Consider the following 18455-nt stretch of genomic DNA (forward strand, 5'->3'; position numbering starts at 1 on the left):
GGGCCGGTGCCCTCGTCGCAGCGAGTGCCACGACAAGGTGGGAACAACACGTGCTCCTACTCTGCTGGTTCATACCGTCATCGAAAATGAGGGTGGAAGGGATGTCAGGGGGTCACATCTAGTCAATCCCCTGCTCCAAGCAGGACCAGCCCCAACTGCATCAACCCAGACAAGGCTTTGTCCACCCGGGTCTTCAAAACCTCCAAGGATGGAGACGCCACCACCTCTCTAGATAGCCTGCTCCAGTGCTTCACCGCCCTCCTACTGAGAGTTTTTTCCCCTAATATCCAACCTCAACTTCCCTTGCTGCAGCCTGAGCCCATTGCCCCTTGTCCTGCCATCTGCCCCCACGGAGAACAGCCCAGCTCCATCCTCTTTGCAGCCCCCCTGCAGGGAGGTGAAGCTGCTATTCAATCCCCCTCGGTCTCCTCTTCTGCAGACTACATCAGCCCAGTTCCCTCTCACAAGTCCTGTTTGCCAGGCTGTGCAGCTCTCGGCCCCGAGGACTTTAGGAAGGGCAGATTAACCCCACAGCTTTCATCCCCCCTCCAGTCCATTTGGAGCAAGAAGGGACTTTGCAGCGGGGATGGCTGGCAAATAAGGCAAGATTCAGGTGATGCTCTCCAAGTCTTGGATCTTTTTTTGTCGTCTCTCATACCACTAGCCAGGCCTTTCCCCTCCTGTCTGGTTAACGCAGTACGGTACAACCGTACGGCACGGCGCCGGGCTACAGTTGCACACACAATTCCCAGATGCAAACGTGGGGTGTTGGATTGAGCAGCAAGGGATGGGTTTGAGCGGTGACCTCCATCCCCCTCACAGCCCATCTTCCCCGCCTAGGGCTCAAAGTCGCCATGCGCCGTCGGACGTGGGTGCAAGCGTGACTGGTTGTTCAGCGCCATCTCCCGCTGTTCCCCCCTCGGTCTGGGGGGCACGTCTGTATGCAAAAAAAATAAAAATCAGGATTTAGCACTGAAAGGGCAGAACTGATTCTCAGCACAGAGAAATGCCTCTTTTTGGGCGGGCTCATCTCTGGACCCCTCTGGGAAAAGAGGGGAAACGGGTCTCTCCAGCAGGGAAAGGGGCGCAGCTGAGCAGAGAAGAAGGCTGCCTTCGTTATGTATTTATTTGCAGTAATTTCTGGGCTTTTTCTTGCTAACAGATGACAAGCTGTCTCCCCTGAGCGGTGCCAGGATCTCTGCCGATACCGCCTCTCGCCTGAACTTAACGCCGCCTTCCAAAGCGTAATGACAAATTAGCACACTTTTCTCTGATGGGATGTGTAGGCAGGAAAGCGCGTTGTAAATACAATTGATTTTCATTTCCCCCGTAGCGTCACTGGAAGCCTGATATTCAGGCCTGCGTAGGCTGCCCAAGAACACCGTGCTTGTGTTGCCATCGGTGCGTTACAGACATCGGTACTTACTGAACAGGTGGAGACGCTCGTATGCGGTACATTTCTGGTACTTCTCTTGTAAATCCGCTATAACAGTTTCCTCTAAATTGCCGTGTCCCCGTTCGCTGCGCTTCCACGGGAGAGCGACGTGGCTAATGGGGCTCGTTCCATTGTGTTCGAAGGATGTACCGTCTAATGCCTCATTCAAAGCCTTCGTAATTGCAGAACGAGCGCTCAAACTTCAGAAGCAAAGAGTTCAAAGGCATTCAGATCGGGGAGCGGTGTAAACAATGGATAAACTCCGGGGATGGCGCTCACCTGTGATAGCAACCCCGCGCTGTCCCTTCATCTCACAGTTCACATCAGAAAGCCCCTTTGTTCCTTTTCACTCTGGCCTGACATTAATTACCGGGAGTTTAAATGCAGACAATCAAGTCAGATTTAAAAATAACCACCGTGCATTTTGTTGCAAGCTCCTTTCATGTGAAATGTGCAAGGGGAGGTGGGGTTTCTCCAGCTTGGCATGGAGGCTCTTTGGTGAAACCTGGGCAGCCGGCAATGCTGCCCGATGGGATGGTCCTGGCCGGGCTGTTGCATTGCCCACCTTGCTCCCGTCTCGCAGCCCTGCTGGGCAGCCTGGGGGGGTCCATGTGCCGGGCATACGGACGGGAAGTGCCCAGTATGGGTGCTTGCCTTCCCCTTCGGGGCTAGCTGCTCACACACAGCTCAGCACTGACTTTACTGGCACAAATGTTGCAGGGAAGTCAAGGTCAGCGTGGCACGCCAGAATCCAGCAACCGCGAGGTGCCTCCCTTGGGGATGCAGGTGCCAAGCCCCCTCCTGAGACCTGCAATTAGCAGTGCCCCTTGGTCCCCACCACGGCTTCAACTCCCCCTCCCCCTCCCCCTGAGCTCCCGGGCTGGGGTCAGGGCAGCAAGGGCTTGGCATCAGAGCCCAAAACACCACGTCCTCCTCCGGCTGGCTTTCAGCAACGCTTCGTTGCACATTGATGCTCGAGGGCCAAGCAGGCCAGAGTCGGAGGGAGCTTTCCCAGCAAAGGCATATATGAAAGGAAAGGTTATGAATCCCCAGTTTCCAGGGGATTTTGCTTGATTTCCCCTTTATGGCTGTTGCGGTGGGACTGGCTGTCGTACCCCGAGGGCTGCGGCACAGTCGGATACACCGGTCCCAAATCCATCTGCATTTCACGCAGCGAATCTCCACTGCTAGGGCCGGGCGGTGGTTGCTCTGATTCATCTTCCCTGCTTGAGTTCTCCCTTGCCCCCGCGCAGACGATCCTTGGGCGCGTGAAGCAAAGCCACGCTTTGCCGTCACGGGGCCTTCCGGGCTCAGCTGAACTGGACTGCTGTGTCCCCTGGGCATGCTCCTTCCACGCGCCAGGGGCCGGGGCTGTGCACCTAATCTCTTGCAAGCAAACACAGTGCCAAGTGCATGTGGGGCGTCCAGCCAGTGACTGCTGTCTGGGCCCTGATTTAATGTGGTTGGCGTAGGGCATCACTCCATGCCCAGGCTTCCCAATGCCTCTCGTTCCCCCGTCTCTTGCAGATGCCAGGCTGTTCCCCTCCAACTCATACCCGTTCCCCTCCGAGGAGCTCGCCAACGGCACGGATGGGGAGCCCGGACCGGCCATGGCTCAGAACCGTGTCCCGTTAGGCGGGGACTTGGATGTAGCGCTCGAGGAGGCAACGCCATCGGCGCAGAGGGACGGCGTGCCCGAGCCCACGCTTGCCCCCAGTGCCGGCTCAAAGCAGCCCTTCCCTCCCAAGAAGAAGCCGCCGTCAGCAGAGCAAGGAAACACAGTGAGGAAGCACCTGAGGCCCAAAACGACCCCGCCGGGCATTCAGAAAGTTGCTTCTCCACCCACCCTCCCAGGCCTGGGGACCTTCACCTCTACCGAAGAGCCACGTGCCCTGGGGGAGGTGGTTACCGTGGCCTCTGGGGCCAAGCAGGACACACCTGAGCCGCCCCCGTGGGATGCAAGACAGGCAGGCGGTGGCACCACCAGTCCGTCCCCGCTGCAGATTTCTCCTTTCACCCCACAGCCCTCGGTGCCTCAGACCGGTCCTCCGAGCCCCGAGGCAGGAGCGCCGGCTGCGGCTGGCAGTCACGGTGCTCCCTTCGACGCTGCCGCCACCCAGACCAACAGCGTGGAGAGCGAGGCCAATGGGTCCGCCGCCGAGGAAAGTCAGGAGACCACCACGTCCACCATCGTCACCACCACGGTCATCACCACCGAGCCCACGCCAGGTAGGTCCCTGGGGAGGGATTTAGAGAGAGACGTCGGGCGCTTGCACGAGAAACCCAGAGTCTTGCTTCCCCGAACACGGGACGGACTGAATGGCAGGAACGTGTTTTTTGGCCAACTCTTGGCCTGTTTTGCAGGGTCGTGGTCTGGTCCCTCCTCCACACCCAGTTGTGTGTCCTAGCCCCTGCATTTGCTGTCCATCCCCAGGGAGGGAAGGAACTGGCCTCGGCTTTTATGCATGCTTTCCCACGTGCGTTTGCAGTGGGTGGCATCCCCTCTTGGTTCGGCAACCTGGCTACGCCGAGGTGCTCAGTGGTTTTTGACAAGTCCTAGATGTGGAAGCTTTGCCATGGCCCGTAACGATGGTTTTGCACCCGCGTTGTCCCGTGTTGAGGAAGGGGGCAGGCAGGGGTGGAGGCATCAGGAGGATGCAGAGGGCATGTCCAGGGCATTTGAAAGGGACCTTGCTCCTTCCAGCAGGTCTGGCAGAGGGTGCCCTGGATGGAACAAGGCCCGGGGGCAGGCACCGTGACCGTGTGGGTGGATTGGCTCCGGGCTTTCACGCTGTCTCAATGTCTGTGGCACCGGCAGAAACCTGCCGGGCTTGGGGGAAAGCAAACACTGCAGGAATAACATGCCTCGAGCTGCCTTTTCCCTGCAGCTCGGCTTGGTGACATGCATGCATTTGCCTACAGTTCTCTGCAGCGTGAGCTTTTACGCCCCGGAGGGGTACATCGACTCCGGCGACTACCCCCCGCTGCCGCAGCACAGCTACCTGGAGTGCACCTACAACGTGACCGTCTACACGGGCTATGGTGTCGAGCTCCAGGTAAGGGTGTCCGCCGGGAGGGGTGTGCAACAGAGCCACGCTGACGGCAGCCGGGGAGGGCCCATCGCTAGTGATGGTGGGGGGCTCGGGCCCATTGGGGACGGGGGTTTCGGCCCATGCGGGGAGACAACCGGGGGCAGGAATGACTGATGGAGGCGCTGGGGGCCGTCTTCACCCAGCCTCGCGGCACCGACCGGGGGCGTCTCGGGGATGAGTCAGGCGGCACGGCACAGGCCCGATGAAATGATTAATGGCCTTCCTGCTGCTCCCTCTTGTTTTGGCAGGCAGCAATTTCGAATCCCTTCCACCCTGTTTTAATTATTTTCCATGTGCAAACGCGCTCGGCTTCGCTGGCTACACAGCTCATTACGGGTGGCAGGTGTTGAAATAAGGCCAGGCAACTTTTCACGGCAGCCGGGCGATAACTCTGGGTGACGTGGGGAATTGGCTCCTCTTGATGCCAGGCTGATTTAGTCCTTCCGAAGCAGGGCGGGTGGGGAGACGTCTCCCCGCTCACACCTGGGCATGGAAATGCAGCAGGAGGCAAGGAGGCGACAGCAAACCCAGAGCTGAACTGGCCCGAAAGCGAATAACCCGATAACTTTGCAGAGAAACGGAGGAAGGCCCCAAAGAGCGAAGCCTCGTGGCCTTGCTGAAGGGAAGCAGGGATGGGCGGACAGAGAGGAGCACGGAGGGGAAGAGACAACTGATGCCGAACTCAGGGGTACCCCGGTCCTAGTCGGGGTATTGCACCCTGCGAGGAGCTGCACCGTTCACCGTCTTGGCGAAGGACCCGCTGCTCGATGGTGATGCTTGGTCCCTGTGCAAGGGCTTTTCATGCCCGCGGCGAAGCCAGCCTGGTGGGTGGGCTGGGAGGATCCCTCCTGCCTCCACCAGACACGTGCGGCGCTGACGTGAGCTCAGCCTGGGAGGAAAGCGAGAACTTTTCCTCCGCAGGAAGCTGCCCATATGGTCCCCTTCGTGGTGGCTCATCCCCCCTGGCACAAGCCCATAGCGTGAGCCAGCGGCTGACAGTCCTCCCGGCAGCAGGAGGGAAAGATGACGGTACCGGGCCATCCTCCTGCCTCCCAGGGATGAAGGGGGAGCCGTCTCGTGGAGAAAAGGCCCGCTCCAGCTCCTTCTCTCGGGGAGGTTTCCTCCAGACCAAAGGCGCAGGGCTGCGACCGAGTCCCTCCTTCACAACTGGGCCCCGGGAGCGAGGAGAGCAGGTGCAGAGCAGAGCTGCCAGCTGAAAATCCCTGCCCTTATTTTGACTCAAATCATAAAGGGTCATTGAATCACAGGGCTGTGGAGCTGGCAGGGAGCTCCAGGGGTCACAAGCCCCTGTCTGGGGCAGGATGAGCCCTGTGCAAACCAGCCCAGACACATCGGGCATCAAACCGCTTAGCAAAACGACAGTCATTCCAATGCAGCACCAAGCATCGCACCCGACCCTGCCCCAGGGAAAGCAGGGGGATCGCGGCCGCCAACGTCCTGCCGTGCAAAGGGTGATGATATATGCTCCAGAGGTCCCGGCTACAGAGGAAGGCAAAAATATCCCTTCTGTCTAATTTGCTGGTGCACTTTGGGAGCCAGGCAGTGCCTCGCAAACCCGCTGTGGAGGGCTGGGATCAGCCCAGAGGAAAGTGCACGGCTGACCTCAGTGCACATGGGCTCAAATGTCCTTCCTTTTGCTTTCCTCCGTGCTGGGCCAGATGGGCAGCAGGGCCTGGACTCCCTGACCTCCCAAAAGCGGTGCCGTCCTGTGACTCTCAGGACGGCCGAGCCGATCTGGCTGTCTCTGGAAGGGGAGCCGCGTGGAGCAGAGTGCTGTATCCGCTCGTCGTACCCTCCTGTCCAGAGACGCCGTCAAGACCCAACAGCTCCAGAATACCTCGGCCGTAGAGGAGACCCGTCTATTTGGGATGCTCAAGCAAAGGGCAAGGCGCAGAGAGGAGCCTGGACTGCCCCCAGCGCTCGGCTCTCGGTGTCGGGAGGTCAGTGGGGTAGCATGCACTAGCCCCATCTTAGTGGAGTTTGACACAAGGGTTTGGCTCTGATGGCTGCCGTGGCATCACCTGGATCAGGCCCTGCTGTCTTCCCACATCATCGAGTGCCCAGGGAAAAATGCATTGACCTCAAGCTGGGGCTTGAACCACCAAGGGAGATTTGCAAAGGCAGAGGTGGGCTGCCCGTGCCCACGACCCATTGGAAGGTGGTGGGAGCCGGGCCTCTGTGCAAAGCTCCCCCCCCGGTCGGCCAGAGAGGAAAAAGGGGTCCTGCCCAGTGGGCAAAACAGAGCGAGATCCAGTACTCAGTGTGAACACCAGCAATACTCAACCGGGGCGCCATGGCCTCTTCGGGGGACCTTGACATCCTTCCAAGGGTGCCGCGGGGCGCCATGCAACATTGGCACTGATTCATGAGAGAAACCCAGTGACCTCACTCGGGGAGGCATCGTGTTAGAAACCTTTTGCCCTGCTGCATTGTTTCTGGCTTCTTAGCCACGGAAAACGTGCTCTGTTATTTGCCTGCAGGCCAAAAACAAGTCAAGACCGAGCGCTGGCATTTTCCAAGGGCTGCCTCCGGTCCCTCGCATCTCAAAAGGCTGAGAATCGGGAAGGCTGCGAATCGGGAAGGCTGCGTAGCGGCAGCGAGGTGCACCATTGCCCTCTCCTGGCTAGGATTCGCGTGCACGCTCCTTCCAGGACCCTGGAAGCTACGTCCGTGCTAATTGCAGAATTTGGTTTCTTTCTGATGTGGAGTTAAACAGAGACCCAACGAGGAGCGGGGAGCAAGGGCCGCCTCCAGGACAGGATGCCCTAACCGTGTCCTCATTGAGTTATTTCCACCTTCCCAACACATCCCTTCTGGACCTGGAAACACCCTCCTGGCCCAATGCCATGCTCCTTCCCCCAGAACGGAGCAGGCTGGCGGCATCTGCTTGGGAGGGAGCAAGGAAAGGTTGGGGACCACCGAGCTCCTGGCCAGGGGTTGGGTCTGCTCTGCCCATTTGCTGGTGCTGGGCCAGGACCGTCTGGGTGAGAACGAGCGGAGCGAGTTTGGTGACACTCTTCCAGGCATGGCATCAGCAATTAGGGGCTAATCCCCGGGGCTGTGATGAATAAATACTCCCCCAGAGGAGACGACTGGTGTCTGATGAGCGGCTTGTCGCTGAAACGCCAAGCTGCTGCAAAGTGGCAAGGGTGCGGGAGCCACTTGGTGACTGTATTAGTAGTTCATAGTTGCAATGAAAACTCGTTAGGGCTGCTCCGTGGGCGGCTCTGCAGCCTGGGGTATCTGCAGGCGGGTGCCGCGGGCAGGGGGCTCACGGTGAGCAGCTAAATTACTTGGTTTTCTCCCCATTTCTCTGCACTGTGACTCATTTCGGGGCCTGTTGCTCTGCCTGGGGACCCGACCCCAGCCCCAACCTGCAGAGCAGAGACCTGGGAGTGTGGTGCTGCTACCGGCTCAGCTCGCCTCCCAGGGCCTCAGTGTTCCCAGCTGTCAAATGGGGAGAATGTGCCCCAGGTCAGCTCACGGGTGCTGCCTGTGTGCCCCGCACAGGTGAAGAGCGTGAACCTGTCTGAGGGTGAGGTGCTCTCCATCCGCGGCGTGGACGATGACACCTTGGTGGTCCTGGCTAACCAGACGCTGCTGGTGGAGGGCCAGGTGATCCGCAGCCCCACCAACACCATCTCCGTCTACTTCCGCACCTTCCAGGACGACGTGATCGGGACCTTCCAGCTCCACTACCAGGGTACGTGCATGACCCCCCATCCCCTTCCCCCACCGTGAAGCACTCCGGTTTCACTCCGGTTTCACTGGGTGTCCTCCTGTGCCTTAGGGCTGCTCCGACTTCTGCTGCTGCCCGTGGGAGATTCAGGCCCGAGGCACCAGAGCCATTAGCCTGTGCCCATCTCTGCCCCTTTCTATCCAGGCGTGGGGGGTCCGTGCCGATGCATAGAGGTTTTGCCTCCTCTCCAGGCCTCATCCTGTGCCTTGTCATTCACTCTGTGTGTTTGTGTGTTGTGTTGTGTGCGTGCCGTGCCATGCGCTGGCTGCAGTGTTCATGCTGAGCTGCAACTTCCCACGGAGACCTGACTTCGGGGACGTCACGGTCATGGACTTGCACTCGGGCGGCGTCACTCACTTCCACTGTCACCTGGGGTACGAGCTGCAGGGTCCCCGCGTGCTCACCTGCATCAATGCCTCCCGACCCCACTGGAACAGCCCGGAGCCCATCTGCTCAGGTACGGCGAGCACCGGCCCGAGCCGCCCCCGTGGCATGCATCTGGGGAGGGCACGAATTGCGTTGTAGGCAGAACCTGACCAGAACTAGGCAGGTAGGAAAACTAAAACAGCTGTTTAAAAGACAGAGAGAGGGAAAATCTCAGCTCCCGAGCTGCTGGCGTGGCTCCTGAGAATGGCCACAGGTGCCCGTCGCACCAGGATCGGGGCCCTGGGAGCTCTCGGTGGGTCCTTGCACACGTTATGCGTGCTGCGGATAAAAAGCCCACAGCCAAGGTCTGCCGCAGGCAGCAAAACAGGCAAGCGCAGAGGAGGTGCTGGGGACTTGGACGCGGAGGCATCTTAACTTTTTGCATAACAGGCTTCGTGTGCGTGAGTCCGCGTGCACAGGTGGGGGGTTGCCTTTGGACGGGAACCCGGGCAGGCGAGTGCCAGCCCCAAAGCAAGTGTTTCAGAGCAGTCTGAGCCCGTGAGACCCACCTCCCCCCTTGAGAGGCGAGCAAAAGGGACCCGAGATCTTGGGGAGAAACCAGTGGAGCATCCCCTGAGCCAGGGGCTGTGCGGGGCTGCAGCTTGTGCGCTCCATCCCTCCAGGAAACCAGGCCACCAAGCCAGGTGGGATCTCCCTGCTTCGGGGATCCATCCCCAGGGCCCTAGGCAGAGCCTCGGTCTCTGTGAAGGCAATGCAGCCCCTGCTGTCTGCAGCCCTAGGGCTGGAGCAGAATCCGGCCCCGAGCTGGCAGCCCCTTTTCTGGGCAGGGAGTGGGAGCTGCATTGCCCCAGGCTCACTCCCCGCTGCCCCGTGTTCGCAGCACCCTGCGGGGGCACGGTGCACAACGCCACCATCGGCCGCGTCCTGTCGCCCAGCTACACGGGGAACCACAGCACCGGCATGTACTGCGTGTGGACCATCGCCGCGCCTCCCGGCCAGAAGCTGCACCTGCACTTCGAGAAGCTGCTGCTGAGCGACAAGGACAGGTGAGGCCGGCGGGGTTTCGCTGGGCCTTTGCGAGACAGGGAAATCTCTCCCTTCCCTGCGAGGGCTCCCAGGAGACAGAGCACTTCCCGGGGGGGGGAGCCAGGAGGTGGGAGGGAGGGTGTTGCACATGCAGGGGGTCATTAAACCCGGTGCTTTAATGGGCCCCAAGGGGTGTCAGGGTCGCAACTGCATAGAATCACAGTGGGGCTGGAAGGGAGCTGCAGGAGCTGAGGCAGGATCAGCCCCGTCCACACCAGCCCAGACAAACCCCGGGACAGGGGTCGGGGCAGCTGGAGCCCAGCCCGTGCACCTGCACAGGACCGGGCTGCATTGCCCCTGCCACATCCCAGCGTGGGACTCAGCCCCAGGCTGCCCGCAGCCCCGCTCCCCTCCTAACCGGCCGCATCCTCCTGCCGCAGGATGGTGGTGTACAGCGGGGACACGAACCAGTCGGCCGTGCTCTACGACTCGCTGCAGACCGAAAGCGTCCCCTTCGAGGGCGTGATCAGCGAGGGCGCCGTCATCCGCATCGACTTCCTCGGGGGCGAGCCGGCCGGCGTCACCGCCTTCAACATTCGCTTTGAAGGTGATGCTTTTGGCTTTGGAGCTGGCGGCTGGGGGCTGCTGGCAGAGGGAGACGTGGCCAGGGCGCCCATCTTAACCACCCCGCTGCCCTCCTGCATTTCCCAGGGGTTTTCATCCTGCAAAGGCTGCTGCCATTTAATAGCAAGCAATAACCATTGCACCCCTCTCCCTCACCCGGGTGCTATTTAAACCCCACCTGCCTAAGACCTAATCACCGGTGCCCAGAGCTAGCAGTGGTCGTGCACATTGGAAAAGTCATAGCATTGCACTGCGTTTGGAGTGCCTGCTCTGCCCGTAAGTCATGCCAGTGATCCTGGGATCAGGACCGCGCTGGTCCTGGGACCGTGCTGCCCGGACTCGGCGGGAGCTATGCTGCTTTGCAGCAGCCACAGGCTCTTGGTATCATCAGCTGGGGAGTGCTAGCAGCACCAGCCCATCTGAGTCTGCTGACAGCAGGTCTCCCTCCATCTCCACAGAGATAACAGCCTACTCACGCTGCCAGCTAAGGGCACTGAAGCCATGCGTGGATCTCAAATTTGAGAAGAGGGGTGCAGATGCTGGGGTGCACTGTCGCCTATAGCACAGCACACGTTTTTCTCCAGTTAAAAAGAAACTAGGAGCTGCACTGCTATGCCAGGGGCCTAGGATGCACTCTTCCATTTGAGATGGAAGCCAAAACAAATAAAACATCATGGGAATGGGTTAAAAAGTCTGCAGGGCTGTGACCAGGAGCAGCCCCCAGACAGCCGCACGGCAGCACAAAGGCTCGTGGGGCTGCTGGGGCGTGCAGAGCATTACAAAGGAGAGAGGGTCGTTAACGCCTCTGCAATGAAGAGTTTAGGAGGAATCAGGTCCATGGTAGTGAACTATGAAGTCAAGTGACTTCCTTGCTAGAAATGCTGCTGCCACGACCAGGCAGATGGTTTTAAATTGTGGGTAGAGCAAGGCGCACCCACCAGATTTGCCCCTGGCTGGCGGCCCCGGATCCATCGCCGCTGGGGTAGCACAGGAGCTGGCAGGAGGTGGGGGTCCTCCGGCACCAGCCCGGCTAACGCGGCATCTCCCTGCAGCGTTTGAGCGGGGCCATTGCTACGAGCCCTACATCCAGAACGGGAACTTCACCACCTCAGACCCCACCTACAACCTGGGCACCACCGTGGAGTTCACCTGCGACCCCGGCCACTCGCTGGAGCAGGGGCCGGCCGTCATCGAGTGCGTCAACGTCCGCGACCCGTACTGGAACGACACCGAGCCGGTGTGCCGAGGTCAGTCCTGGTCCCAGCCTGGGGAATAGGGCACGGGACTTAGGGATATGGCTTCTGAATCGGGCTGTGCTGGGCTGGGGGGAGCATGGTCTTGGCAGGGACTGCAGGCTAAGCCCGTGTGTCTGTGCCCCTTGCCATTGCAGCCACGTGCGGCGGGGAGCTCACGGCCGTAGCAGGTGTCATCCTATCCCCCAACTGGCCGGAGCCCTACGTGGAGGGGGAGGACTGTGTCTGGAGGGTCCGTGTCGGGGAGGAGAAGCGGCTCTTCCTGGACATCCAGCTGTGAGTGCTGCCTGGGTCATTGCCCTTTGCTGTGCCCAGGCCCTGGGGTCAGGCCGTGGCGGTGGGCTGGACCCCGTGCGAGGGGCAGAGCTGCTGTTGCAAGGGGTCTGGGCAGACGCAGCACCGTGGCAGCCGGGGACCTCCTGGTCTCTCGATGCTCAGTGCCTAGGTGGATCTCAGGTCACTCTCAGACCCAGGGCACAGCCCGCAAACCCTGTGCCCCCCCTCCACCTGCCCTGGCCCTGCTTTCCAGGGTGGAGGAGCTGTGCTTGCTGGGTGGGAGCTGTGGAAGAGGGGGTGACCCCTTGGCCACGCAGCCGATGGTGTGGGGAACACAGCCCATGGCTCTCACCTGGGGTAGCGTTTGCATTTCCTTGCACTGGTTTGCAGGGGTTGCTCCTGGGCTGCAGACGCAGCAGGAAAGCCGAGAGCTCAGGGCAGGGAATAAGCACAGAAGACTAGGAGCACGCTGGCCCTTTGCACTGTACAGGCTGGGGAGATGGCACGCGGTGGAAAGGGGGTTTTCTGCCCTGCCCACCTGGCTTGGGCTCATTGCTTAGGCCCGTTTGGTTTGTTAGAGCTGCTCAGCCAAAACCCGTTTGCAAGGTAACAGCCCTGACAACAGCTGCTTCTTCCTCGCGCCCGCTGCAAGTGCAGTATGCATTTAGCATCTATGCACACGCGTGTCTATATGGAGCTCCTGTGACCCAGAGGAAAGCACCGCGGAGGCTGCATGGGCAGCTAGTGTCCTGCAGCGAAACCGTCTTTCGGCTGCGGGGCATTGCTCACAGAGAGCTCCGGCGGCAGCATCCCAGCTGTGCCCTCCTAAGCCCTGGTTCCCAGGCCCCTAATCGCTGTGGGTGCTCCTGCTGGGCTCGAAGTGGAGGCCCCCAATGCCAGCCAGGTTCTGGCCGTTACCGTGCTTTCAATCTGGAGCTCGTGCCATCACTTGTGCGACAAACCGGGCCGCGTCTCAGCCTTCACCATGGCGGTGAGAGCCAGAGATGCCTGCTTGCCCTCCCCACCTCTGGGGCAAAGCATGCTTCCCACGAGGGTAGCTCTGGCCCTAGCCTGGAGGAAGAGGAGACACTGCGAGCCATTGCCTGCCCTGGGGAAGAGAAACCGTCTCTGGATGAGATAAATGGGAGAGGCACTCAGCTAGGACAGGGAGGAAACGAGGGAGGACAGGGGGATGGATGGATAGACACATCACCCATGCCCAGCAATCGCTCGCGGCTCAGCTGCAGCAGCCGCCCTCGTTCCCTTCCCTTGGAGGGTGGCATGAAGTGCACCCCTTTCCTGCCCCAGTCTGCCCGCACCGAATTGCACGGGTGCAGAAGAGGATGGCCAAAATGAGCCTGCCTTGGCACGGCAGCACAAGCTCGCGGCCTCAGCCCCTGCTTGGGTGATGCAGCAGGACTGCAGCATTCCTCTGGACGTGCCGACCAGGAGCAGCACAAGCCTGTGAACCAACACACGGGGAAGCTCGTTCGAGGCTGTTTTGGGGACGAGTCCCGGCTGAGAGCCAGGAAGGTTTTCAGGCTTCCCGTGAAAGCCACCCACCAAGGTGTTTTGTTCTGTCCTGGCTGGTTCCAGCTGCTCGCCACCAACCCCTCTCCTCCGGCAGCCGTATTTTTGATTCCTCGCAGCCGCAGACATCCCTTGCTGGAGGCGCAGCGCTCTGCTGGCCACGAAGCCCCAAGCCGCACTGACCCCAGGTTTTGCTGGGATGCAGCAAGCACGAAGCGCCACGCTGCGACCGCCGGCAGCACTGCAAAGCCAGCCGGAGACAGCCGGGGAACCTCCCGGTGTGCTGGGCCCAGGGTTTAGTCAGACACCCAAGTGCATTGTGCCGAGAGCTGGGGCTCCCCATCCCGATCTGCAGGCCGATGCAGAAGCAGCCCCTCGGTGCATCCAGGTGCCGTGCTCAGGTTGCTGCCCAGGTGAAGAGGCAGCGGTCAGGGGAGCAGGGTTGCACCCTTCCCTCTATAGCATGCATGCTGGGCCCAGAAGCAGTGCAGCTGGGGCTGGGGCATGCCCGAGTGCTAGGTGGGCATGGGGCTGTGTTGCCGGGAGGGCTGCATGCTTGCACCCAGGTGAGCCCCCAGTTCGGCCGGGGTCTGAGCGGGCTCTCCCTCCGCAGCCTGAACCTGAGCAACAGCGACATCCTGACCATCTACGACGGGGACGAGCTGACGGCGCGCGTCCTGGGGCAGTACGTGGGCAGCAGTGGCCCCCAGAAACTCTACTCCTCCACCCCCGACCTGACCATCCAGTTCCACTCTGACCCCGCCGGCCTTGTCTTCGGCAAGGGGCAGGGCTTTGTCATGAACTACGTAGGTAGGTGGGCATGGGCGGCACCCACGGGGCCCCCACCGTTGCACGTTGCAAGTCGCAGCAAAGCCCATCCCATCCCGGGGCTGGATGCTGCTTGCTCCCTGCTCCCAGTGCCTACCAGGGTTGCATTGCAAGGGAGGCATTGCAGCAGATGCCTGGGAGAAGGGACAGGGACAGCAAAGGGCACAGGTCCTCAGGGGAGGCACGTGCTGGGCTCCAGCTGCCCCCTGCACGCTTGTTCCCATCTCTCGGCTCCATCCAAGCGGGCCAGGAGAAGCCGAGGAGGGTGTGGGGACCGGGTGCAGCTTGCTCAGCCCTTGGCACTGTCTTTCCCTCCGCCCCTCCCGGCCGTAGAGGTGTCGAGGAACGACTCGTGCTCCGACCTGCCGGAGATCCAGAACGGCTGGAAGACCACGTCGCACACGGAGCTGGTGCGAGGAGCCAAAATCACCTACCAGTGCGACCCAGGCTACGACATCGTGGGCAGCGACACGCTCACCTGCCAGTGGGATCTCAGCTGGAGCAGCGACCCCCCCTTCTGCGAGAAGAGTAAGGGTGCATACCCCCACCTCGGGGTTGCCTTCCCTCGGGGCACGCAGCCAGCCTGCACCGTGGCCTGGGGGGGTCTTTTGATGGCTGCAAGCCGCAGACCCCGGCTGGGTGCAATGCCGGGTGCATGCTCCACGGGACCTGCTGGCACCTGATTCCCAGTCTCCTCGACCTCCCGCTGCCCATGTCCCTGGGGCAGCCCCAGCCCTCTCTGCCCGCGTGACGGACCCCTTCTCTTCCAGTCATGTACTGCACAGACCCCGGGGAGGTGGAGCACTCGACCCGGCTCATCTCGGACCCCGTGCTGCTGGTGGGCACCACCATCCAGTACACGTGCGACCCGGGCTTCGTGCTGGAAGGCAGCTCCCTGCTGACCTGCTACAGCCGCGAGACGGGCACACCTATCTGGACGTCAAGGCTGCCCCACTGCGTGTGTAAGTCGGCTCCCGCGCGCCCTGGCGGGTCTTCTCCCGGCCTGCCCTCGTGTCCTGCTTGCTGCCAGTTTGCAGGGGGGCAAAGGTAGTATTTTGCAGCCTCCGCGGCAGCCCCGGCTCTAGAGCAAAGGCTGAAGGAGCAGCAACGCGGCTGCCCGCTGGAGAGGTGACCCCGTCCGTCAGTGCAAGGTGGGGGAATACGTCCAAAGTGGCTCATTTGCCTTTGCAAAAAAACCCCAAAGCGCTGGGCAGTGGCAGCTGTGACAGACCAAAGGGATGTGGGTTGTCACCATGTTGGTCTAAGGACATAGGCAGGCAAAGTCCTTTGGGCAGATGTGATACCTTGTATTAGACTAGCTAAATAGTTGGGAAAAAATGTTATTTGCAGGGTTTCAGGCACAAACACCCTTCGTCAGGCATCGGGAGACTTTTTCAAGGGAGGCAGCTGTGCTTCAAAAGCAAAGGGCTGCCAAGGGCTGGCTCTTCAATGTACTATGATCCTGGCTGAAAATAATGAAACCCTGAGGTTTACTCAAAACAAATCCAGCCTTTTTTGGAGGCTCTTTAGGGGGTTCCTCGTGTTTCTCTGCACCCCCCATTGCAAGGGAAGCCAGAAGCACGGGGTCCTGGCAGGAGTTGGGGCTTTTGGGGCAATAGCAAAGCTCAAGGGGGTGATGATGAGCCCCGGGGCTGGGCCCTGCCTCCCTTCTCAGTGGCTGGGGTGGGCGCTGCCTCTGCGACTTGGCCACTGCCCCAGGGGGGTGGCAGTCCTGGCACCAGAATGGATCCAGACGGGATCATAGCTATTCCCTCCCTGTGATTAAGGGGTGGAAGATCCTCCCCACTCTCCCTGCTAATAAGCAATCAGCTGGTGCCACCAAGGGGTAATTGCTCTGGGACGATAACCGGTGCCTTCGCCGCCCCCTCCTCCCTGGCACAGGCTGGGGGAGGCAGTCTGGTTGCTCTGGCCCCTGCGCGGTGCAGGCAGGATGCCCCACACGGTGTAGGGGAAAGGGCAGCTGGGACTGGGGACGGCAGGTAAAAGCAGCGATGCACCTGTTCCCCACCGCTCCTTACGCAGCGCTTAGAGGATGCATTGCCCTGGCTGTTTGGGCAGCCCCAGGCAGGGGTTGCAGCAGGTGAGCTGTGCAGGTCCCTTGCAGCCCTGCCGCTCTGTGATTTTGATCCTCCGATGCTCTGCTCTTCCTCGTGGGAATAAATCAGGAGCCTGCTGACGGCTGCATCGTGCCAGGGCATTCAGAGCACGCCCGTGATGGTGCATGAACAGACCGGCGCGCTGCAGCTCTGTGCGCCGGTACAAATTGGGTGGGGGGAACACATCCGGTAATGACCGTGGCTGCTAGACTCCCCGAGCACGGGGCGGACTCAGAGAAGGTGCATGGAGATGTGTTTCTCTTCCAGCTGAGGAGTCCCTGGCCTGTGACAACCCAGGCTTACCGGAAAACGGCTACCAAATCCTGTACAAGCGCCTGTACTTGCCAGGAGAGTCGCTGACCTTCATGTGCTACGAAGGCTTCGAGCTCATGGGAGAGGTGACCATCAAGTGCATCCTGGGCCAGCCGTCCCACTGGAGCGGGCCGCTCCCCATCTGCAAAGGTACCCGGCACTGGAGGTCCCGGGGCTCGCTGAGACGTGGCCCCGCAGAACCGTGGCTCAGCATCCGTGACCCCAACCGCCCCCACTCCCACCCAGACTGGGCCCAAGTCTATAATCTCTTTGAAACAAGGCAGGCAGAAGCCTCCCGTCCCACGTGCCGGCTCTCAGCCCGGAGGCCAAGGCTGCACGGCGGAGTTGTGATGCCGCGTGGGTTTTCCCTCTAATGGGCTCTCTCCCCCCAGGGGAGGGGAAGGAAGCGTCTTAACACCTCCGAGAGCTGTGCTGCAAGCTGCGAAGGGGATCGTGCAGCCCGGGCCTAGCAAGCAAGAGCAGTTTCAGCTTCCTGTGATTCCACCCCAAATCCTGAGCTCCCTTTGCCTTGGGCATTCGACACGTCTCCAACAGCCCTGGTGCGGGAGGGCTCGGGGGGCACCTGGCCAGGTCTGAGCTGGGGCTGCTCGGAGGATACGGGGAATCAAGGCAGCAAAAGTAGAAGTGAAATCTCTTCTCACATCACCCAGCATGAGCCGCAAGGTCCCTGGGGCCGGGGCAGGACAGGTGCACAGAGGGAAGCTGTGGACACGAGACAGGGCTGCTCTGTGATGGTGCACGTGGGCTCCTGGCACCGTTCTGGGGCTGTTTTGCAATGCACATTTAAACAACACACATCGTGCACAAACGCCTCACGAGACCAGCTGCTGCTGGAGGAGAGGCAGCAGGGTCGGGAGACGTCCCTGGGACCGTGCACAGGGCGCTGCATGGGGAGGGAAGGGGGTGCCGCGCTCCCTGGCCCGGGGTGCTGGCGTCCGGAGGATGGGGGGGGTTTCCCATGCCTCCAATCCAGCACGTATCAACCGCTCCCCCTTTCTCTTCCAGTGAATCGAGACACCTTCGAGCACGCACTGGAAGGTGAGTGAGATGCACACGCGGGGGGGTAGGTGGGGACGCCGCTTCTGCCCACGGGGGCTTCTTGTCGTGGAAACTTTCCAGCGCGAGGCTTCTCCGCGCTCCGGGGGCTGTTAGGGCTGTTAGGGCAGGCAGTCAGTCCCCTTTGCTGCGGGGCCCGGTAGGAAGCCCTGAGTCTGCAATCCCCGGCGGGGCCAAGTACCCCAAAGCAAGGCAACCCCTCGTCTCTTAGCCTCCCCAGGCAGGGCCCTGGGCCCCGCGGGGGCAGGTCTCTCCATCCGTTTGCACGCACGCTCGTGATACAGCAGCTGGGCTGGGGGGGTAGCAGTTAGAGGCCAAAGCAGCATCACTCTGGGGCAATGCCATGGGGACTGGGGAGGGGAGAAAAAGCAACTTCTTGGCAAATTTTGCATTTTTAGTAGCAGAAGCTGCGGCAGAGACGTCGCTCGAGGGCGGAAACATGGCACTGGCCATCTTCATCCCGGTGCTCATCATCTCCTTGCTGCTGGGAGGAGCGTACATCTATATCACCAGGTAGGCTGGGGGCACCGGCTGGACTGGGCAGTCAGGGGCTGCTTCTTGCATTTTGACTCCCTTTCCTCGAGCGCCGGGGTGGCTCAAGGCAGAGACTTCCCGCTCTCGTCTCTCCCCAGGTGTCGGTACTACTCCAGCTTGCGCCTGCCCCTCATGTACTCCCACCCGTACAGCCAGATCACCGTCGAGACCGAGTTCGACAACCCGATCTACGAGACAGGGGTG

The 18455-nt window shown here is 60.9% G+C and overlaps 1 protein-coding gene across 1 annotated transcript in view; it reads left to right on the forward strand.

The window, feature by feature from the left end:
- Nucleotides 1–18455, forward strand: part of SEZ6L (seizure related 6 homolog like) — a 74574-nt gene that overhangs the window by 53326 nt on the left and 2793 nt on the right. Inside the window, exons 3-18 of the mRNA XM_025199912.1 lie at nucleotides 1368–1452; nucleotides 2963–3664; nucleotides 4358–4491; nucleotides 8059–8251; nucleotides 8559–8744; nucleotides 9555–9720; nucleotides 10141–10307; nucleotides 11377–11571; nucleotides 11715–11853; nucleotides 13997–14193; nucleotides 14545–14739; nucleotides 14982–15173; nucleotides 16596–16790; nucleotides 17667–17699; nucleotides 18116–18230; nucleotides 18350–18452. Of these exons, the coding sequence (XP_025055697.1) occupies nucleotides 1368–1452; nucleotides 2963–3664; nucleotides 4358–4491; nucleotides 8059–8251; nucleotides 8559–8744; nucleotides 9555–9720; nucleotides 10141–10307; nucleotides 11377–11571; nucleotides 11715–11853; nucleotides 13997–14193; nucleotides 14545–14739; nucleotides 14982–15173; nucleotides 16596–16790; nucleotides 17667–17699; nucleotides 18116–18230; nucleotides 18350–18452 (2997 nt within the window). The remainder of the gene's footprint in view (nucleotides 1–1367; nucleotides 1453–2962; nucleotides 3665–4357; nucleotides 4492–8058; nucleotides 8252–8558; nucleotides 8745–9554; nucleotides 9721–10140; nucleotides 10308–11376; nucleotides 11572–11714; nucleotides 11854–13996; nucleotides 14194–14544; nucleotides 14740–14981; nucleotides 15174–16595; nucleotides 16791–17666; nucleotides 17700–18115; nucleotides 18231–18349; nucleotides 18453–18455) is intronic.

Source organism: Alligator sinensis, unplaced genomic scaffold (genome assembly GCF_000455745.1).
Source record: "Alligator sinensis unplaced genomic scaffold, ASM45574v1 scaffold628_2, whole genome shotgun sequence".
NCBI classification, from domain to species: Eukaryota; Metazoa; Chordata; order Crocodylia; family Alligatoridae; genus Alligator; species Alligator sinensis.